Raw genomic sequence first — 18923 nt, 5'->3', positions numbered from 1 at the left:
CCCAATAGCCTGTGCAGATGGGCTTGGCAGTGTGCTCAGGCAGGGCAGCTCCAGATGCATGACAAAAAGGACTAGGTCAACAAATACAGAGAAACTTTTGATGGGATGCAGCACACAAACCTGTGAATTAATGAAATGTGGGGATGATTCACCCATTCATTCTTGAACAGCGCAGAGGGAATACTGGCAAAAGGAATCGCGACTTCAAGAAAGGAATCCTGGGTCTTACGGTGTTTACCAAGCTCCGGCTGCCACCTAGTGCTCGCCTAGCACATTGAGGTGCGGGAGCCTGCCTGATCTCATCCCAGACTGACAAAAACAGCAGTACAGGAATCACCTCTCCATGGGACAGCCAGAGAGGGAGACCGAACACAAAAAGCCGAGGAAGAGCTCCTACGAAACTAGCACCTCTTCCCCTGAATTACCTGCTGTGCGTTTTTGTGGTCACTACTGAGCTAAGGACAGACAAACTAAAATGGAAACCTTGACCTTCCACTGCACCACTGGTGTACAGAGCAACATCTCGGTATGAAAACTCACTGCAACTGTGCAAACCAACAGCAGGTACAACACACGATGTATGAACTCAAGCTATTGGAGGAGTCATCGACATAGGCTATAAGCTGCTGGAACAGGATGCACACATACCATTATTTTTAGCAGCTCACTAGCTTGAATTGTGCTAGGGAATCATTTCTGCTCTACTGTGGAAATCTGATCCACTGTCCTCAAAGAGGCAAGTTTGCAGCTCTTTAATCCATGATGTGCTCTCAGCTGAGCATGGTCCTTCAGTTAGCTTGTTCTGGATCTTGCACACGACTTTGAAGGGCATAGGATTTTGTCTGCCCTGCTGTTGTAGCAGGCAGAGAGTTGTGGACACAGAGGACATTTCACTTTTTTTTTTCTGATCTTTGAGAAGCTGTGGCTCTTTGGTGAAGATTGTACAAACCAAAGTGGTGTGACAGATCACATTCACTGTCACCTTCAGTGCAGGGCAAGCAGTAATCCTGAGATCAAATGGATTATGTTGTCCAGGAGATCTGGCTGACTCTGGTAGAGACTCTTGAGATGTCACAGCAGGGACAATAACCTTCTGATGCCTGGAGTTTGTGCAAATAGTGAAAGCCATGCCAACTGCTGAGATCCAAAACCAATGTGCTGTTGGAAAGTTGCCTGTCAGCACTGCAGCAACAGGATCAGACTTGTGGAGCAATTACTTCACTCACAGGTAACAGAGAGTCAAATTAGCGGCTGGCTTTGAGAGGATGGGAGAGCTCAGGAAAAGAGGTCCCTTGTTTAAATTGCATCATGCTGAAATCACAGCTTGTCATTTTTTATCTAGTCAGAATATCTAGGAATGACTACACAGAATTAAACCCATGGCTTTGGATCACAGGTATTGCTGGGGAGACAGGGGAGGGATTTTCTCCAGGGCTGCTTATCAGGGCAGGACTAGAGCATGAAGCCTTCTATGGATTTGGCAACATTGCATGCTGGGTGAAGCTCTATTGAATCTACTAGAATACTCTGCTTTGAAGGAGCAGAGATTTGTGGCTTGTCACAGAAAATGACAAACAGCAACCTGATGACAGTCAAGATGATAGACTAAGGCTACCTGCCCTTTTTCACAAGTATTGGTGCCAAAATTCAGCATTATGTTTCTGTAGTACTGATTGCTTCAGTCTCAGGCTAAAAATCATGGTCCCTGCTGTGAAGGCCTTCACTAAGAAGAGCAGCTGCCTCTGTAGTAACCATGGAGAAAATACTGACCAGTCACATTTTCAAAGCAGAGATGAAGAGGGATTGGCTAAACCTGCCTCTACAGTCCTTGAATTTCCAGTAGTACTTCTTGGAATGCAGCTTGCTCCAGTTGCTCAGTAGGCCTGTTTATCTTCTCCCTCTTCCATTTCTACATTTGAGTTAAGATTCACACCAGAGCATAGTAAAATTTGCCAGCTGAAGTCATGTTGTTCACTGACAGCTGAAGAAGGACTTCTTACAAAGGCATGAAGTGACAGAAGGGCCAATGGCTTCAAACTGGAAGAAACTCAATTTAAATTAGACATTGGCAAGAAATTCTTCCCCATGAGGGTGGTGAGGCACTCAAACACATTGCTTAGGGAAACTGTGGAGGTTCCAAGCCTGGAAGTGTTCAAGCTGGGTCTAGTAGAAGGCATTCCTGGCCATTGCATTGAGGCAGGGCAGGTCTCACATCCCTGCCTGGAAAACGAATTGGAACTAGATGATCTTTAAGGTCACTTCCAACCCAAACTACTCTAAATAGTCTATTATCTGTGTGCATCTGAGGCCAAGAAGAGAAGTGTTCAACGGGGCGACAGTCTGAAGCCCACAAATGCAATCTGCTGGGACCCAGGACTGTACTCTGAAGTATGTTAAGAAAGAAAGCACACCTGAAGCCACCTGCTGCTAAAGCATATTTATTTCAAATGTGTTCTCCCATTTCAAGTCTTTCTAGACATCTCTATTTCACAATTAAATCAGTTTAAAAAGTCACAAAGAATTTGTTATACAAAAGCCATAGAAATGATACAGCAGACACTTCTCAAGAAATCATGATGATCTCACATAATTTATAGTGATAAAGTTACTTTGAAATGCTCCAAAAGTTTATATCCTTGTCAAGGGGAATTTAAAAAGTAACATTAATGCAAGCCTGGCTTTTTGACAAGACCTTGAAGAGAAGCAGGCTGATCTCATTAACGTTAACCATCTGCCATTAGATACAACTTTGCATTAAATATCTCTGCAAAAAAATCAACCCATAGGAAAGACTGAATATTGTGAGATCTGTTGAAACTTCAGGACAGAAAAAAACATTTTCCAAAAGAGAATGTTGTGAGATCTGCTGAAATTTCAGGACATAAAATACCATTTTCCAAAACAGAACCAGTGGGACAGCAGTACAAGAAGTCAGGTTTTGCAAAGCAGTGCTGTGTCTTGACTGGACCACTGGAGAAAACTTCATTTCACAACCTTTAGATGTGGAAAACTTAGTCAAAAAAACTGATCCAAGTTAAATCTTGTTTTGTTTTTTAAAGTGCATTAATTATGTGAACAGTGCACTCATAAATAGAAAAATTCTGAATTGGTGTCACCAAGAATGAGCTTACTAATATCTGTTAGATCTGCAAAGCCTTTATGTTTAGATGTGTGCCTTCTTTTGTGCCCATGCACTCTACAACACAACAGAAACTTGACCCTGGCTGGTCACTGCTGTCACAGCTTACAGATGATATAAACAAATATGGACTGTGGGCTAACTTTTATGCTGCCTCTGTTGGATTTTAAAGATTCCTTAAACTTTGAAACACACACATCCATAAAGGAACAAAACTAACAGGAATTCTAAAACTAACAGGAATTCTAACTGCCAGGAAAGACTGAGTGCCTGGTACCCATGCAAGTCATGGTTCATACTAATTTAAAGTAAGTGCATTTGGTGATAGAAGGTGTGCTCAGAACTTGGTTTTGGGAAACACAGAATCAACCAGGTTGGAAGAGACCTCCAAGATCATGCACTCCATTTCCTGGCACCAAAACTATCCAGTTTGCAACTGCAAAGAACTTGCAAGTATACTGGCCACAGAAGAGGCTGAATAAGAGACTGCATTTATCCACCATAAGAATGATGACTACAAAACCAAAGACAGATAAGTAATACAGCCTTTAAATTAGACTCAAACTACAAGCAACTCAAAAAAGTTTGGAAACGTGCCAGCTACCTCTACAAAAACAAGGTAAGGAAATGGACACACTGATGACACTGAAGGTCACAGATGAGACAGACTGGATGAACAGTAATGTCTACACCTTTTTGGGTTCAGGAGCAGATGTGGTGAGGGGTTGTTAAGATAATGAATTTTGTTTTGTCACTTGGAGGATTAGAGATTTGTATTTATCTGTATGTCAGAGTCTCTTGCTATGCCTTCCAGTGTAGTAGAGAACTTGAAAGTATCAGTTGTCTTTGCATCTTTTTAGATATCTTTATGCAACTGTAATGCTAAATAACATACTTAAAGGTTCAATCTCAAACCACTACTTAGCAGTCACACCAGGACTGAGCCTACCATCTAGTTATCTTTTAATCAGGTTCCAGGTGTAGAACAATCACATAAGAGTATGAGACAACAGCATATAATTACATTTGAAGCATTTTGGTGTTCAGTTAGTTGCATCATCCCTTTTCAGAGGAATTATTTGAAGTGCTTTGGCTATTCTCTCTCCTATAGCTCGACTACTTGCTGCAATAATTCTTCGAGACATCAAGTCAAATGGTCCACCTAAAAAGCAAAGCAAAGTAACTAGCTTCTAGCTGCAGAAAATTAGAAGCTGGTAAGAAAATCAGCACTTAAAAAATCAAGTGAAAATAATACATTGCTCTTTAGGACCAAGTTTAAATACACAAAGGCATGTACACAACAGCATGGAGTGACAAGGTGAGGGGGAAGAAGCAAGACTGAGATTAGACATTAGGAAGAAATTCTTCCCCAGGAGAGTGGTAAAATATTGGTTGCCCAGAGCAGTGGTGGAGGTTCCAAGCCTGAAAGTGTTCAAAGGCAGGCTGGATGGGGCTTTGAGCAACCTGGTCTAGTATGAGGTGGCCCTGTCCATGGCAGGGAGTTGGAACTAGATGATCTGTGACTGAGCAGCTGAGAGAAATCGAGTTGTCTAGTCCAGAGCAGAGCAGGCTGAGGGGAAACCTTCTTGCTCTCTACATGTAACACAACAGGTATCTCACATGAGCTACATTTAAATTCTCTTCAGTGAATGCTTACTGTCTCTTTTCACTTCTCCAGGTGCTCAGCCAAGGGAGTAAAGTTTATCTTGTAGCTTAACAACATACAACTGACTATCTGTTAACTGGAAGGGAACTTTGTTCAGTGACGGTAACTTGGAAAGAGGAATGAAACATCTCTTGGCCTTCTACTTTCAGCCACATTTTCCTTCCAATAAGAGTTGCAGAATACGCTGGTTTGGAAGGCACCTCTAGAGGTCATCTAGTCCAACTGCCTCTGCAGTTATGCAGGGACATCTCCAACTAGATTAGGTTGCTCAGAGCCTCATGAAGCCTGACCTTGAATGTCACCAGGGGTGGAGCTTCCACCACCTCCTTGAGCAACCTGATACAGTGCTCTGCCACTGTCATAGTAAAGAACTTTTTCCTAATGTCCAATCTAAATCTGCCCTTCCCTACTTTCAAACCACTACTCCTTGTCCTATCCCCTTGTAAACATTTCCTCTCCAGCATTCCTATAGGTCCCCTTCAAGTACTGGAAGGTTTTGATATTTCCAGAGCCAGCTGAGTCTAGTCTGGGTAATTTCTGAAGTGTGTGGGGGGTGGGGAACACCCAAACCGTCACAAGTCTCCTTAGAGATTTATCTTCTCCAGGCTGAACAGCCTCTCTCAGCTTGCCGCATCAGCCTGTCAATTAGCTATTTAAAAGGCCAAGAGAGTCTCATGCAAGCCCACACACTTACCTGATACATCCAGCAGCACCCCACCTGCCTCAGTAACAATGATCCCAGCCCCTGCCATGTCCCAGCAGTGAATTCCCATTTCGTAATAGGCATCAGCTCCACCCGTTGCCACAAGGCACATGTTGACAGCTGCTGTACCAACGGCTCTAATCCTGCAGGAGACAGACTTTTTTAAACACGGAATAGTTTGTAAGAAAGCCACATTTCTGTGTATAGTACACAGGGAACACAGAAGCACCATGCACAAAGTGAACCGAGAGAAAAAAAAATAGGATGGAATGCTGCAGGGAAACAAAAAACTGGGAATGAAGCTTTGCTGAAGTGGCTTAAAGAGCTCCCTGAATACAGCAAATCATTGGAAATATTTTTAAACATTTTTGGTTTAGAGTGAAAAGAAATCCTAAAACAACTTCTAATCCTAAAACATGTTATCTGAAGGAGACAAAGTAGGAAATGTAACCAAAATTAGAGCAGGTAATGGACACTTTCAACTACTAGGACAGATTAAAAAAAACAATGCACAGAGTAAAAAGAGGAAAGAGAGATCTAATTTTGTTTTCTGATATACATGATAGATACAAAAATCCAATTATTTTCATTACTACAAGGAAAGAAAACTAAGAAATGTGAATTATCTTGTTCTACTCCTGGTTTCTTTCTGTGGGGGAAAAAAAAGTACATAATCATATTTATTTTTTTAACTGGTAAACATGATACATTTTAGTCCTACAAACCCAAACCTGCTTTACTTCTTAATACTGATTGTTAGGGTTCTCTTCTGTATGTCTCAGCTTGACAAAGTTAAACAAACCTTCTCTGCAGAAGCCACCAGACAAAAAACATTTAAATCATAGTTCCCAAAGAACCCTTCCCCCAAGAGATTATGTTTGGAGTATTAACACTATCAGTAAATACAAAAAGTAGGAAGTATCTTACCCATGAATAGGAATACTGAGAAGTCTTTCCATGTTAGAAAGAATTATTTTTATAGTCTCTGGATCTCGATTTGACCCCAATTCTGTTACTAAAAGCGATTTTGTAATGTCTGGAAAAGAAGTAAAGCCTCACTTTTCTAACAGTATGACTTGTATATAGCAACAATTATCAGCAAAGTTTACCTCACTGCTTTCTTACAAGACTGAAAATATAGCAAGGTACTTATCCCGGGTTAGGGCGGATCCCTCCCCCAGTAAACTCACTACACCATGGATTTTTGGAAAGTCAGGAAAAATTAAATTGTATTTCTTATAGCAGTATAAGGAGATAAACTACTACAGAAATATAGTAACCTTAAGGAAGATGGGGAAGGGGTCAAGTGGCAGCGAAGCAGCAAAAGCAGCAGCAGCTGAAAGAGCGGCGGGGGAAGATAACAGTGGGCACAGCAGAAGCAGCAAGGGAAGGTACAAGCTGTGCTTCCAGACATAAAGCTGTTGATGCTCCAATGAAATTATATTAACCTATCCATCGTTGCCATTATATGGCCTATTCCTAGAATGTTCACCTCTCCACTCAGAGCTTCCACTTCTAAGTTTCTCTGTTCCAAATTTGGTTTTATGTCTGAGCTAGAAATCTAGCTCAAATGGCCACAGTACTTTAACAGAAATATTACATATATTTAAAGTATAAAAATTTGTTCTTACAAGGAAAATGGCAGGAAAAAATAATACACAGTGATTTGGTTCAACTGTGCATATACATTAATGTCACTAGTAAAGAAAGTTCAATGCCTACAAAAATTAAAACAGTCCTCAGATCCTGAAAGGTCCCACTGTTGTGAAGGTGAATTTTACTTCAAGGAGGGTGGTTAGCATACAAGACTGATACTGATTTAAGCCACTGCTTCACACCTGGTTGAAGCTGAATTGCTTGGCAGGCTTTTTTTTTTTTTCAGACTCTAAAGCACAATCACAGAAGGATTACAGCCACACTGAGAATTAAAACCAAGCAAATAAAACCCCGCAACAGATAGACACAGGGAATAAAATCTTCAGTGGCCGAGTCCTGATTTTGCAAAGATCAGAAGTATGTGAAGTGCAAAGTGAACATAAAAGCAGTTTCTCAGTACTGAACAATCCATGGCCAAAAGAAGCCTGTCTGCAAAACAAAGTCTAGGCTAAAAACCAGGAACATATCCCACTCTAAAACTGCTGATGCCTCACTCCATTAGTAATAATAGTTCAGTATTTTACCAGCTTACCTTTCTGGCCTGATACCTGAAGCTTCTGTCCATTGCAAAATGCACCTTTGCCTTTCCTGGCAGTATACATCTTGTCTTCTATACAACTATACACAATTCCAAACTCCATCTGCAAGAAAAAGTAAAAGCCTTTATTTATTGTGAAAATATAGATCTCAGTTATAAATAGCAACAAAGAATTCATATGGGTTTGATTAATCAGATATTAAGTAACAGAGAGTGTACCTTTTTGTTTACAACAAAGCCAATTGAAACTGCCACAAATGGAAACCTACAAAACAAAACATTTCACTAATTTATGGTGAGATACTATACTGCTTTTAGCACAATGCTTCCTCTCAAGAAAAACAATGGTCAGTCAAATGCAATGTATGTTTCAAAAGGAAACTTGGACTACAGAGGAAATATTAGTTTTCTGTATCTTACACAATTTACTATGAAAACAGACCAAATACACGGATTAACATTTAAAATAGAAACTTTCCTACCCACTAAAACTTAGCCCAGAGACTGTCACTGCTGTTAGAGCTGTTACCAGCTAGTGGGAAAACTGAAGGCAACTGGAGCACAGAGGACGTGGCAGACTACATCTCAGCCTAAGTTTTTGACAATCAACCAATTAATTTTTCATTATAAGTTGCTACTCTTCAAAAATTGTAGTTTCAATATGTTTGCCTTAATTGCTACCTGCAAAAACCAGGCACTTTTCAGTATGTAAATCCAGAAGGGATTCTTTTCTGACAGCTTCTCACACCTGCTACTTAGCAGGATTCAGCAGCTGTTCAAAACTTAGGTGCACACAGCAGCTATAATTCCAAAACTGGAATCATGCTCAGAAAAGCTCATTGTGGCCAAAATCTCCAGCACTACAAAGACTGAAGAAATAAGCAGTCAGCATTACACTCCAAGTCCTCTTCTCACCATCACTAGGCAATGACTGGTGATATTCTGCTTTCTCCCATGGCAGTGGCTCCTTGATCTTGATGAATTTGAAGTTTCTTAAAAATGAGCACTTGGAGCTGTTATCACCTCTCTGAAGAAGCTGCAACTCCTTGTTAAGTCCTGCTGCTTTACTGTTAAAAATCAGCTCACCTACCTTTAGTCCCCATGCCAAAGGCTGCTGACCTTTGCTATACAGTACAGTCTCTCATGGAACAGTTGCTCTTGGTTACAGAGTGAGATCATTATAATACCTCTGGAAACACTGAAATGATTACAAAACCTGTCCAATGGCTCCCAGTAAATGTAAACAGCAATTTATGACTATTAACAAGTTGGTAGTAAAAAAAAAAAAAAGAAAAACCCAACCCCATACTTTAATGGAACTGGAGAAAGAAAAAGAATAATCAGCTGAAATGTCTAGCATAAAAAAAAGTGAAAGGTGGACCTGTGCACAAAGTTGGTGGTTCCATCAATAGGGTCTATAATCCATGTGGGGTTATCTGTCAAAATGCTGCCCTCTCCAGCTGCAACAGATTCTTCTCCGATGAAGCTGCAAGGAAATTGTTTGAAATGCCTGAATTATACCACTTGAAATTAAAAAACATGCAGCAAGATGCAGGGGTTTGCACCACCAGTGAGCAGATGGAAAAAGCTGAGCAATACACAAATTATTTAGAAAGCACCAACCACATCTGACTAAGCTTGCATCAATATTTATGATGTCATAGATAAGTACAAACGTGGGGAGAAGAACTTTACATCTTAATACCCATTACTGTAATTTAGTATTCAAAACACTGAAGCTTTCAGATTTTTTTTCTGGTAACAGAATCATTATTTTTTTGTGAAAACACTTATAGATACTTACACTTTTTATTTGTGCTATAAACCACTATTTTTTAGCTTGTGTTTTCACTGAAGACAGCCTTTGCCGTCATCTGCAACTGGTTAGACAGCTGAAGCAACTATTGCAAATGCAGTCTGATTTCAACCCAAACATGCCAGAAAGTTGTTAGTCTCAAAACTGTTTAATTTTAAGAGCATTAGGAAGCAATAATACGATCAGGAGATGAAACACAAACCAGAGCTCCTCCTGATGAAGACAACAGAGTGCATACTCAACTACAGTACCAAATACAATGGATACACAAGGCATGGGACCACAGGAACCCACACTTCAAAGTTTCTGCTGCTCGTGAAAGTATTTGTTTTGACCTGTAAAATTACTAGGACAAGTCTAAGTGGGTGAAATTCTATGTCTGTTGCACGTTGTTGAATTTACCACCTATTACTGAAGCTCTAAAAAGCATGCATCAAACACACCCTTTCCTCCACAAACATGCACAATGAGAACTGCTGAGAGTAAACAAGTAAGATCCCTTTAATATTGATTAGGAGTTTCATGATTAACCACGGAAGTGAAAATGACTGCTCAGAAAGAAAGCCTGTTTCCAAAAGGCAGCAGATCTTCACAAAGAGGCTGAAGAGTTAAGTGGATGAGTAATTCCTTAGAAAAAGGAATTCAACACTAGGATGTCTCATGTGCTATCAATTATCTAATAAAAAAAAAGAAGCTAAAATATTCTGAAATGTTCATCAGTGTCACAGAAACTGTTATTTCAAGGCAATTTCAGAAGTCTGTATGCTTACACTAATTTCTTTAGGTTACTGACATTTTGGATCACCTCAGTTGTTCCAGTTCTAAGCCTATTTATTACACTTCACATACACAGCTAGAGTAAGAAAACTTTCAAGAAGAACTCACTTTAAGGCAGCTATATTAAACTTGTGCCATTATATCAAAATGGAAAAGAAAGTCTGGAGTAAGCTAGACACATACAAAAATAGATTTGTTACAGGAGAGAGGAAAAAAAGGGACCAGCAGTTAAAAAAACCCCAAACCCACAATATTTTAAGAGACAGACTTTCAGTTATGCAGAATCAGAAGATCTTGTTTTCTCTTACGTATGTCTGCTGTTCTTAAATTGTATGACATTTGCCAAAGATGGACAGGATTCCTCCAGCACAACCACTGAAGGCATGTCAATTTCAATAGACAACAACTGCACACAAGATATTTGGGTTCTGGCTGTATCTTGGGGTCACCTTTGACTTTTCAATACAAATAAGCAAGTTGCTATTTACAAGTGCCTCAACTAGAAGTGGCTTTCAGCATAAGTACTGAACAAGGCTAAACTCATGCTATTAAATCACAGGGACACTCTGTCTTGCAAAACCTCAACCCACTACTCCTCTGAAATATTTAATGCACTGAGCATAAGGAAGAATGCTGTAACTTTCCTGCATGCCTACTGTGCTTGAATCCTGCCAAGCAAAACCATGAACTTTCCATTTTCTTCTGTCAGTCACCTCTTGCCTTCTGTCAAAACTGTATTTATAAGGAGTCATACCTGTGAGAAGGATACTTTTCTTTTATTGAAGAAATAATGAAGTTTTCCACTTTTTGATCAGTTTCTGTCACTAGATCCACAGGTGAACTTTTAGTCATAACAGATATTTCTTCTTTGAGTGCTCCACGGATTACCTGTTAACAAGAGGAAGAAGATTAATAAATCTTTCTCCACTAGAAGTATGGAAAATATTAGTTTTCCCAGAAATTAAAGCATATTTTTAGTGTATTTTTCTATACTGACATAAAAATCAAACACAAGCAGTGACAAAATCTGGATTTAAATGCAAAAGTTTGGGCTTACCCATGCATTTATCTATGTATATATCAAAAGAGAGCTGAACTCTCTTTTGTTTGGACACATTTTAGATGTACCAATTTAAATACCAGAGTTGAACGGAACACTTAAGAATGATCTTAATGCCAGTTATTTTTAGTCAGACCCTGCATTTATGATGTTCAAACTATCAGAATCAGCTCAAGAATCCATGCCTCACAGCCCACAGAATTATTTTACAATGACTTAAAAAGATTTCCTAAGGGAAGACTTTAATGAGGCTGTTGCAAAGACGATGTTTTGCAGACTCCGCAGCTCCACGAGACAGAAGTGGTTTATGTACCATCTTGTCTGGTTGCAACAGCATTCAAATGTACCAAGCAGAAGTACCAAAGACTGAACATTTGGTAATCACTTGGCTCTGCCAAGATGTGCAAATGTTCTTTCTTGTTCTGAGCCATCTTAGATCACAAATAGGCAAAGCACGACTCTTATTTACAGAAGCAAGCTAGTCTTTATGGAGAGAACACAATACAGCATCTTGTGCCAACAGGCCACTGTACAAAGCTGACTGAGGTGTTTAAAACAGTTTTCAGATGGTGAGATGAGGAGACAGGTGCAGTTTAAGGGGAAAAAAAGAGATATGCTTTATTTACCCCAGCTCAGAATTTATTTTTCTTTTCAATCAAATTCAAGGCACAAAAGATACTCTTTAGCCTTTACTTGCATGCCAGTCCAAAAGAAAGTGCAAAGTTGTTTTCTTAAATTAACCAAGTTGTAAAGATGAAAGCCACTCCAATCCTGAACTTGAACATCACTGAACAATTCTGCTACTTTATGTTACTGACAAGACACTCCTCAACATAACATTGAACATCGACCTCCTTCAAAAGGTACATACACACTGGATTCAATACATAATATTATTTACAAGTAGCCTGTACTTGCCTCCCCAGCTTTCCTTGCTAAAGCAACTGCATAGTCCATGCATTCTTGCCAAGAATCTGCCATCTTCTTGTAGATTTACAGCCTACAAAAAAGAGGAGATTAATAGAAAAATGTTTACAGCTATTTCTTTTGCTAATTCTAATTTTCTGCTCCCTCTATTCTGGATTGGACTGTTTTCTCCTTGCTAGAATATGCAAGTTTGTTCTATCCTTTACTCTGGAAAAAACAAGCCAAACCAAACATTAGCTTGAGAAGTATTAAAAGCTTAATCTAAGTTACCAGGTTTCTTCCCAATTTTGGGTTTATCAAAGAGGCACAGCACAAAACCATTCAGAAGCACAGAGCATCGGTCTTGAAAGATACATGTTTGTACAAGATTCCACATTTTGACACAGTGAAAAGCACATTCTCAGACACAGCATACAGCTCTGAGGCTTTTTGCTTAAAGCCACTGGAATCTTCACTGCAAATTACTACAGGAAGCAGTATTTTTAAGTATGGTTTAAATTACTTTGAGTATCTTAAATTAGAGGATTAGAATCTTAAACTCAAAATCTACCCTGTCTGTATTTTAGTCCTTCATACTTTCTTCCAGGCTTGATGTAAAACACAAAAATGAAGTTGTTTTGATGCAACATGAGATAGCTACAAGATCTCACAGTCCTTTAAAAGTGATGCCTATATTCTTAATTATTAGAAAGCAATACAAGATACTCTACCACCTGTGCATCTCTATTTTCACAAGCAATATGAAATACAAGCCAGCCCACTCGTCATTATTTCTGATACACCCCCATAACAGACCACGAATTCATTTAATGATGCAATGTTTGAAGCCTGTTTCATTTTTGAGCTCTAGCCTTTTAGGACGTGATGGTTTGAGTGTTCCCTGCCCCTGCCTCACTTTAGAAATCACCCAGAATAGATTCAGCCAGCTCTGGAAATTGAATGAAACTTATTATTTACAGCTTAGCAGAATACACAAGCAGATATTTACAGTATATACAGTTATAGACAGAAATATACCAGGTAAAAGGCAATACAGAAACACAACTCCCCTCCCAGAAACCTGAGTCCCCAGGAGGGGCTCCCAACTGCCCCTTCACCTTCCCCCTACCCCTCGCAACCTTACCCCAGTCCCAAGGAAGACTGGAGGCTCGGCCAGGGGGTTAGGAAGCAAAGTGGATTAATCAATGAAACGGAGGGTGCAGTTAGAGAGATAGAGAGATGCTGCTCGGAGCTCACCAGCAGCAGAAGTGAGTTATCCATGCTTTGATTTTTGTTTTTATACATCTCAGCAAGCCTATGAGCGAGGTAGACATCAGCCTTGTTTTCCTTTCACAGCCTGTAATCTAGTTCTTCTCACCAAATCATTCTAGCTAGGCTCAAACCAGCACAAAGTATTTCCTACTCAAGCGATTCACTTCAAGTGATGACCTGGGTAAATGCCTGCAGATTCACAAACATTAGCTAAATGATTGTCAAACCCAAACAAACACCCGGGCAATTAACACAAGCCATTACCCTGATCTGGTTGTTGTCTCAGGTTTAGTCCCAAACAGGCAGAGACGGATAGAAAAGCCAGGTTAAATGCCAAGGGTAGAACGCTTCAGTTATGTTGACACCGCTCCTTACTAATCATGGCCTTTAATCATCTGTCAGGACACAGAACTGGGTACAACAGCACCAGCTTAAGTTACGCTGTTACCTGTAAGCCACCGGAAGCACTCGTGGAGCCTTAAGTAAGGCTCTTCCTCTAAGTTTTCAGTATGTACTTACATTAACATGCAGTATAACAGCAGAGTCAAAACCAAAACCAACCCAGCACTGATATCTCACCAAAACATGAACTCCACAAGACTTACTCTGCTTAAGTACCAGCGCCTATACTGACTAGAGAAAGTGCGCTCCAGCTTCATTTTGTCCTCTCTGCATGCCCAGTGACCAGTCTGTCCCGCAAACTCCGGGTATGCATTCAGAAGACAGACTCAGAGTCCAGGTTTTGGAAAGATTTTGGATTTCAGAGGAGAGATTTTGGATGCCAGGTCTGAAGGGCGGCCCATATTGCCCGGCCGGGGTGAGAGCAGCTCCAGCCCTGATGGCTCTATGGCCCTGCCGACCCGGGCGATGGCAGGGCCACAGAGCCACCGAGGCTGCACAGCATCCCCTGCGCAACATCCCGAAACGGCGACTAAGGAAAGGAGAGGCTCACCTCTGTCCCCGCAGCACCGAGGGCTCCTGCGCGGCGTCCGTGCAGCCGAGGCGCGCAGCCGCGCCGGGGCAGCAGCCGCCAGCCCGCCCCCTCCGGCCGGCCTCCAGCGCCGCCGCTGCGCCTGCGCCGCCGCCTCAGGGGGCGACGGGCGGGGCTTGGCTCTGTGTGTGTGCTCCTCCTCGCAGCTGGAACTGACTGCTGCGTTTGGCTTCTAACGTTGGCTGCTTTTTAAAGATTAGACGTGATAGGGTGAAGGTACCGTAAAAGCCTTCCCCTGGGGCTGGAGCCTGGCGATTGTCTGTGCTTTTAGGATCACACAGTGGTTTCGGCTGGAAGAGGCCTTTCAGATCCTCGGGTCCAGCCATGCACTAATTCTGTCAAGCCTACTGCTGATCCATGCTGCTCGGCACCACATCGCTGCCTCTCCCAGACACCTTCAGGGATGAGGGCTCAGCCACCTCCACGGGAAGTGTTGCCCAGTGGTTGAGAACACTTTCAGTGACGAAGTTTCTTCTAATACCCAACCTAAACTTTGCCTGGTGCAATTCGAGGCTGTTTCCCCTCCTACCCTGTGTTACTAGGGAGGAGAGACCCTTCAGCAGCCTCACTACAGTCTCCTTTCAGGGAGTTAGTGAGAAGGTCTCCCCTCAGTCTCCTCCACACAAAACAACCTCAGCTCCTCACCAGACCTCCAGATCCTTTGCCAGCTCTGTTGCCCTTCAGTGGACCCAGTCCAGCACCACAGTGTCTTTGTAGTAGGAGCACCTTTGAAGGCTCCATTGCTGAGGAGGAACACCCATGAAAAAGAACTTGAATGTTGTGCTAGTTTGAAGCTAGCTGGAATGTTTTGGTGAGAAGAACTAGATTACAGGCTGTGAAAGGGAAACAGTGGTGATGTCTGCTTCCCTCAGGGTCTTGCTGAACAAGAAATGAAAACATTAGATAACACTCCTGCCACTTTTCTCTCACTTGCTTGGGCTGCTGGCTGAGCTGCATCTCTCTAACACACCCTTCCATGTGGCCTAACCCACTTTGCTTCTTAACCTTTTGGCCGAACCTGTATTCTTCCTTGGGACTGGGGTAAGGTTGAGAGGGGCAGGAGGAAGGTGCAGGGGTGGTTAGGAGCCCCTCCTGGGGACTCAGGTTTCTGGGAGGGGAGTTGTGTTTCTGCATTACCTTTTACCTTGTATATATCTGTCTGTATCTGTATATACTGTAAACATCTGCTTGTATATTGTGCTAGCTGTAAATAAAAGCTTCATTCAAATTTCCAGAGCTGGCTGAGTCTAGCCTGGGCGATTTCAAAAGTGGGTGAGGGTAGAGAGCACCCAAACCATCCCAAATGTGTGTCTAACAGCCCCTTCAAGTACACCAGCATTTGGCCAGTTCAGGTATATAGTGATTAAAAGCAGTAAAACAAGCCAGTTTCTTGCTGATTTGGTTCTTCCTTGCATCTTAACTTTTCCCTCAAAACCTCTTGAACACCTGCGAAACAGCCTCCTGTGCCCTCTCACTAGCCCCTCCTGTGCCCTCTCACTAGCCTCTCCTGGTGACAGCTCTGCTAGTTGGAATGATGGGGAGTTGGTAAGCAGAGGCTGCTGGTATGTTTCTCAACAGCACCGTAAACATTTCGCAGCAACTTCCCCTGCTTTCAAACAGAGATTTTGGAAAACAATTTGTGGTTCAAGTGATGCATTTTCAAGATGACTATAATCAAAGCTATGTGGAGGGAAGATAAGTATTTCTTCAGCTGACTGGTACTAATTTTGTTGGGTTTCTGTGTTTTTTGCCTTTTTTTTGCCCTGTTGCCTTTTATCAAGTAGGGGCAAAACAACGACATGCTGTCTTCTCTTCACAAATTACAACGGATATCATTCACTGTCATAGGTAAAATGATGATCTACTGTAAAGAGGACATGGATCACAGTTTGTTTTATGACTTAAAATGGTAATAAAACGTCAACATCAAGTAGCAGCCTTCCCTCGTTCCCTAATGCCAATCCAATCCACAACTAGGCAGTCATTTGAGGCCAAATACAGGTGGCTTTGTTGTTTCCTCATCAGTGAAGAAATGTTTGCCATTCCTAGAGGTGCTGTTGTATGGAACAAGTCATAGAATCATAGAATCAGTCAGGGTTGGAAGGGACAACAAGGATCATCTAGTTCCAGCACCCCTGCCATGCCCAGGGACATCCTACCCTTAGATCAGGCTGGCCAGAGTCCCATCTAGCCTCGCCTTAAACACCTCCAGGGATGAGGCCTCAACTGCCCCCCTGGGCAACCCTTTCCACACTCTCACCACTCTCATGCTGAAGAAATTCCTCCTCACATCCAGTCTGAACCTACTCATCTCCAGCTTTGCTCCATTCCCTCTAGTCCTGTCACTCTCTGATATCTTAAAAAGTCCTTCCCCAGCTTTTTTGTAGGCCCCTTTCAGATACTGGAAGGCCACAAGAAGGTCACCTGGGAGCCTCCTCTTCTCCAGACTGAACAGCCCCAACTCTTTCAGTCTGTCCTCATAGGAGGGGTGTTCCAGCCTTCTCATCATCTCTGTGGCCCTTCTCTTGACATGATCCAGCATGTCTGCATCCTTCTTGTAATGGGGGCTCCATAACTGGATGCAGTAAGTCACTGTCTCCTTTTTATGTTCTCCCCTTCCCACTTCTTAATCAGGAGTAGTCATATAAGCTTCTGGTTTTGTTGTTCATTTGTTTTCTTTTGAGTATTAGGTCATTAAAGAACTGCAGAGATTATAATATTATTTTAATTAATTATTTTGTAATTCATCCTTTACAAGTTTACACTAAAAGCCTACAGCCAACTGAAAAAAAAAAGAGGCACTTTGGCTCTGGTTCAGTTTTTGTTGAGGCAAGCTGCTAAACATACCTCAGTACAAGCTGTACTGGACTGCACTGGTTTTACGGAAAATTGTTCATAGAATGCATGGTTGAAGGGACCCTTAAAGATAATCTTGTCCAACCCACTTGAAATCAGCAGGGACATCCCCAGCTGCATCAGGTTGCTCAGAGTCCCATTAAGGTCTTGAATGTCTCCAGGGATGAAGCCTCCACCACATCTCTGGGCAAGCTGTTCCAATATTTCCCTGCCCTCATTGTAAGAAATGTCCTCCTAATGTGCAAGCCAAATCTGCCCTGCTCCGGTTTAAAACCATTGCCACTCATCCTGTCACTACAAGCCCTTGTAAACAGTCCTTCACCAGCCTTTCTGTAGGTTTCATTCAGATATTGAAATGCCCCTATAGGGCCTCCCCAGAGCCTTCTCTTCTCCAGGCTGAACAACCCCACCTCTCTCCACCTGTCTTCATAGGAAAGGTGCTCCATCCCTCTGATCATTTTTGTGGCCCTTCTCTGGAACCTCTCCATCAGGTCCATGTCCTTCCTGTGTTCAGGAATCCATAGCTGGGCACAGTACTCCATGTGAGATCCCATCAGAGCAGAGTGACAAAATCACTTCTCTCAATCTGCTGGCCCCACAGAGGTATTTGCCTCTGTGCTGCAAGTACCTGTTGATGACTTATGTCCAGTTTCTCATCTCCTAGTACCCCCATGTCCTTTTCTTCAGAACTGCCCTCAATTTCCTTATCCTCCAGCCTGTACTGATAATGAGGATTGCCTTTTACTTTGTAGCATCCCAACATGGCACACAAGATGTAGCAGTGACCTTAGTCTCCACAGAAGCAAATACCAGCAGGAGCCTTTCTGCATGCCAGTTCTTGTTAGTAAGTAAACACTGGCGTTATCACTGCTAGAAGCAGCCACTGTGTGTGAAAGCATGCTATGAACAACAGAAAGTGCAGTTACTGAGAAGAGACTGAGCTGAAGAGTAAAATCTCTGAACAGAATTCTCTCTGTTCTAGCTCAGACCCAGGACACTGATGCAAATTTAAAACCTTTCTGAACTGTTAAACATATCAGAAATATATAGCAGGCAGGTTTTGAGCTGAAACAAGGTCAGGAGATGCTGCAAAGAGCATTTTCAGCTGTAAAATGATTGCAAAGCTTTTACCTTTTGAGTTCTCCAAAATTACTATCCAGATATAACCACCCCAGAGGCCAATATTCACCCATTTTAATTGTTCAGCTGAAAAGTACTATGCATTATAAAGTCATTAAGTATGTCTTGTGACAAATTCATCTTCTCAGTTAAGTAACTCTGCATACATTTTCTTTGCCTCTATTAGAAGTGAATTTAACATTTTCTTCTACCTGAAAAGTAGGTTGTAGTGAGGTGGGAGTTGGTCTTTTCTCCCTAGTATCAGGTGACAGAACAAGAGGAAATGTCCTCAAATTGTGCCTCAAATAGATTGGATATTAGGAAAAAAATATTTACTGAAAGAGTGGTCAGGCATTGGAACAGGCTGCTCAGGGAGGTGGTGGACTCACTGTCCCTGGAGGTGTTCAAGAAACATGTGGACATG

At 41.9% G+C, this 18923-nt stretch overlaps 1 protein-coding gene across 2 annotated transcripts; it reads right to left on the bottom strand.

The window, feature by feature from the left end:
- Positions 1 to 2422: 2422 nt before the first annotated feature.
- IMPA1 (inositol monophosphatase 1) lies at positions 2423 to 14594 on the bottom strand. 2 transcript variants are annotated; one of them, XM_064154599.1, is made up of 10 exons: positions 14486 to 14594; positions 13798 to 13944; positions 12274 to 12355; positions 11050 to 11183; positions 9084 to 9188; positions 7922 to 7967; positions 7697 to 7805; positions 6436 to 6544; positions 5500 to 5651; positions 2423 to 4301 (listed from the first exon to the last, which is right to left on the bottom strand). In XM_064154599.1, exons 3-10 carry the CDS (start codon positions 12334 to 12336, stop codon positions 4183 to 4185), a joined length of 837 nt encoding a protein of 278 aa, XP_064010669.1. In that variant the 5' UTR covers positions 12337 to 12355; positions 13798 to 13944; positions 14486 to 14594; the 3' UTR covers positions 2423 to 4182. The 2 variants fall into 2 exon arrangements, with proteins under 2 accessions (XP_064010669.1, XP_064010668.1); XM_064154598.1 differs by lacking the exon at positions 13798 to 13944.
- Positions 14595 to 18923: the final 4329 nt, after the last annotated feature.

Source organism: Pogoniulus pusillus, chromosome 14 (genome assembly GCF_015220805.1).
Source record: "Pogoniulus pusillus isolate bPogPus1 chromosome 14, bPogPus1.pri, whole genome shotgun sequence".
Classification (NCBI taxonomy): domain Eukaryota; kingdom Metazoa; phylum Chordata; class Aves; order Piciformes; family Lybiidae; genus Pogoniulus; species Pogoniulus pusillus.
This window is presented reverse-complemented; position numbering and strand designations above follow the sequence as displayed.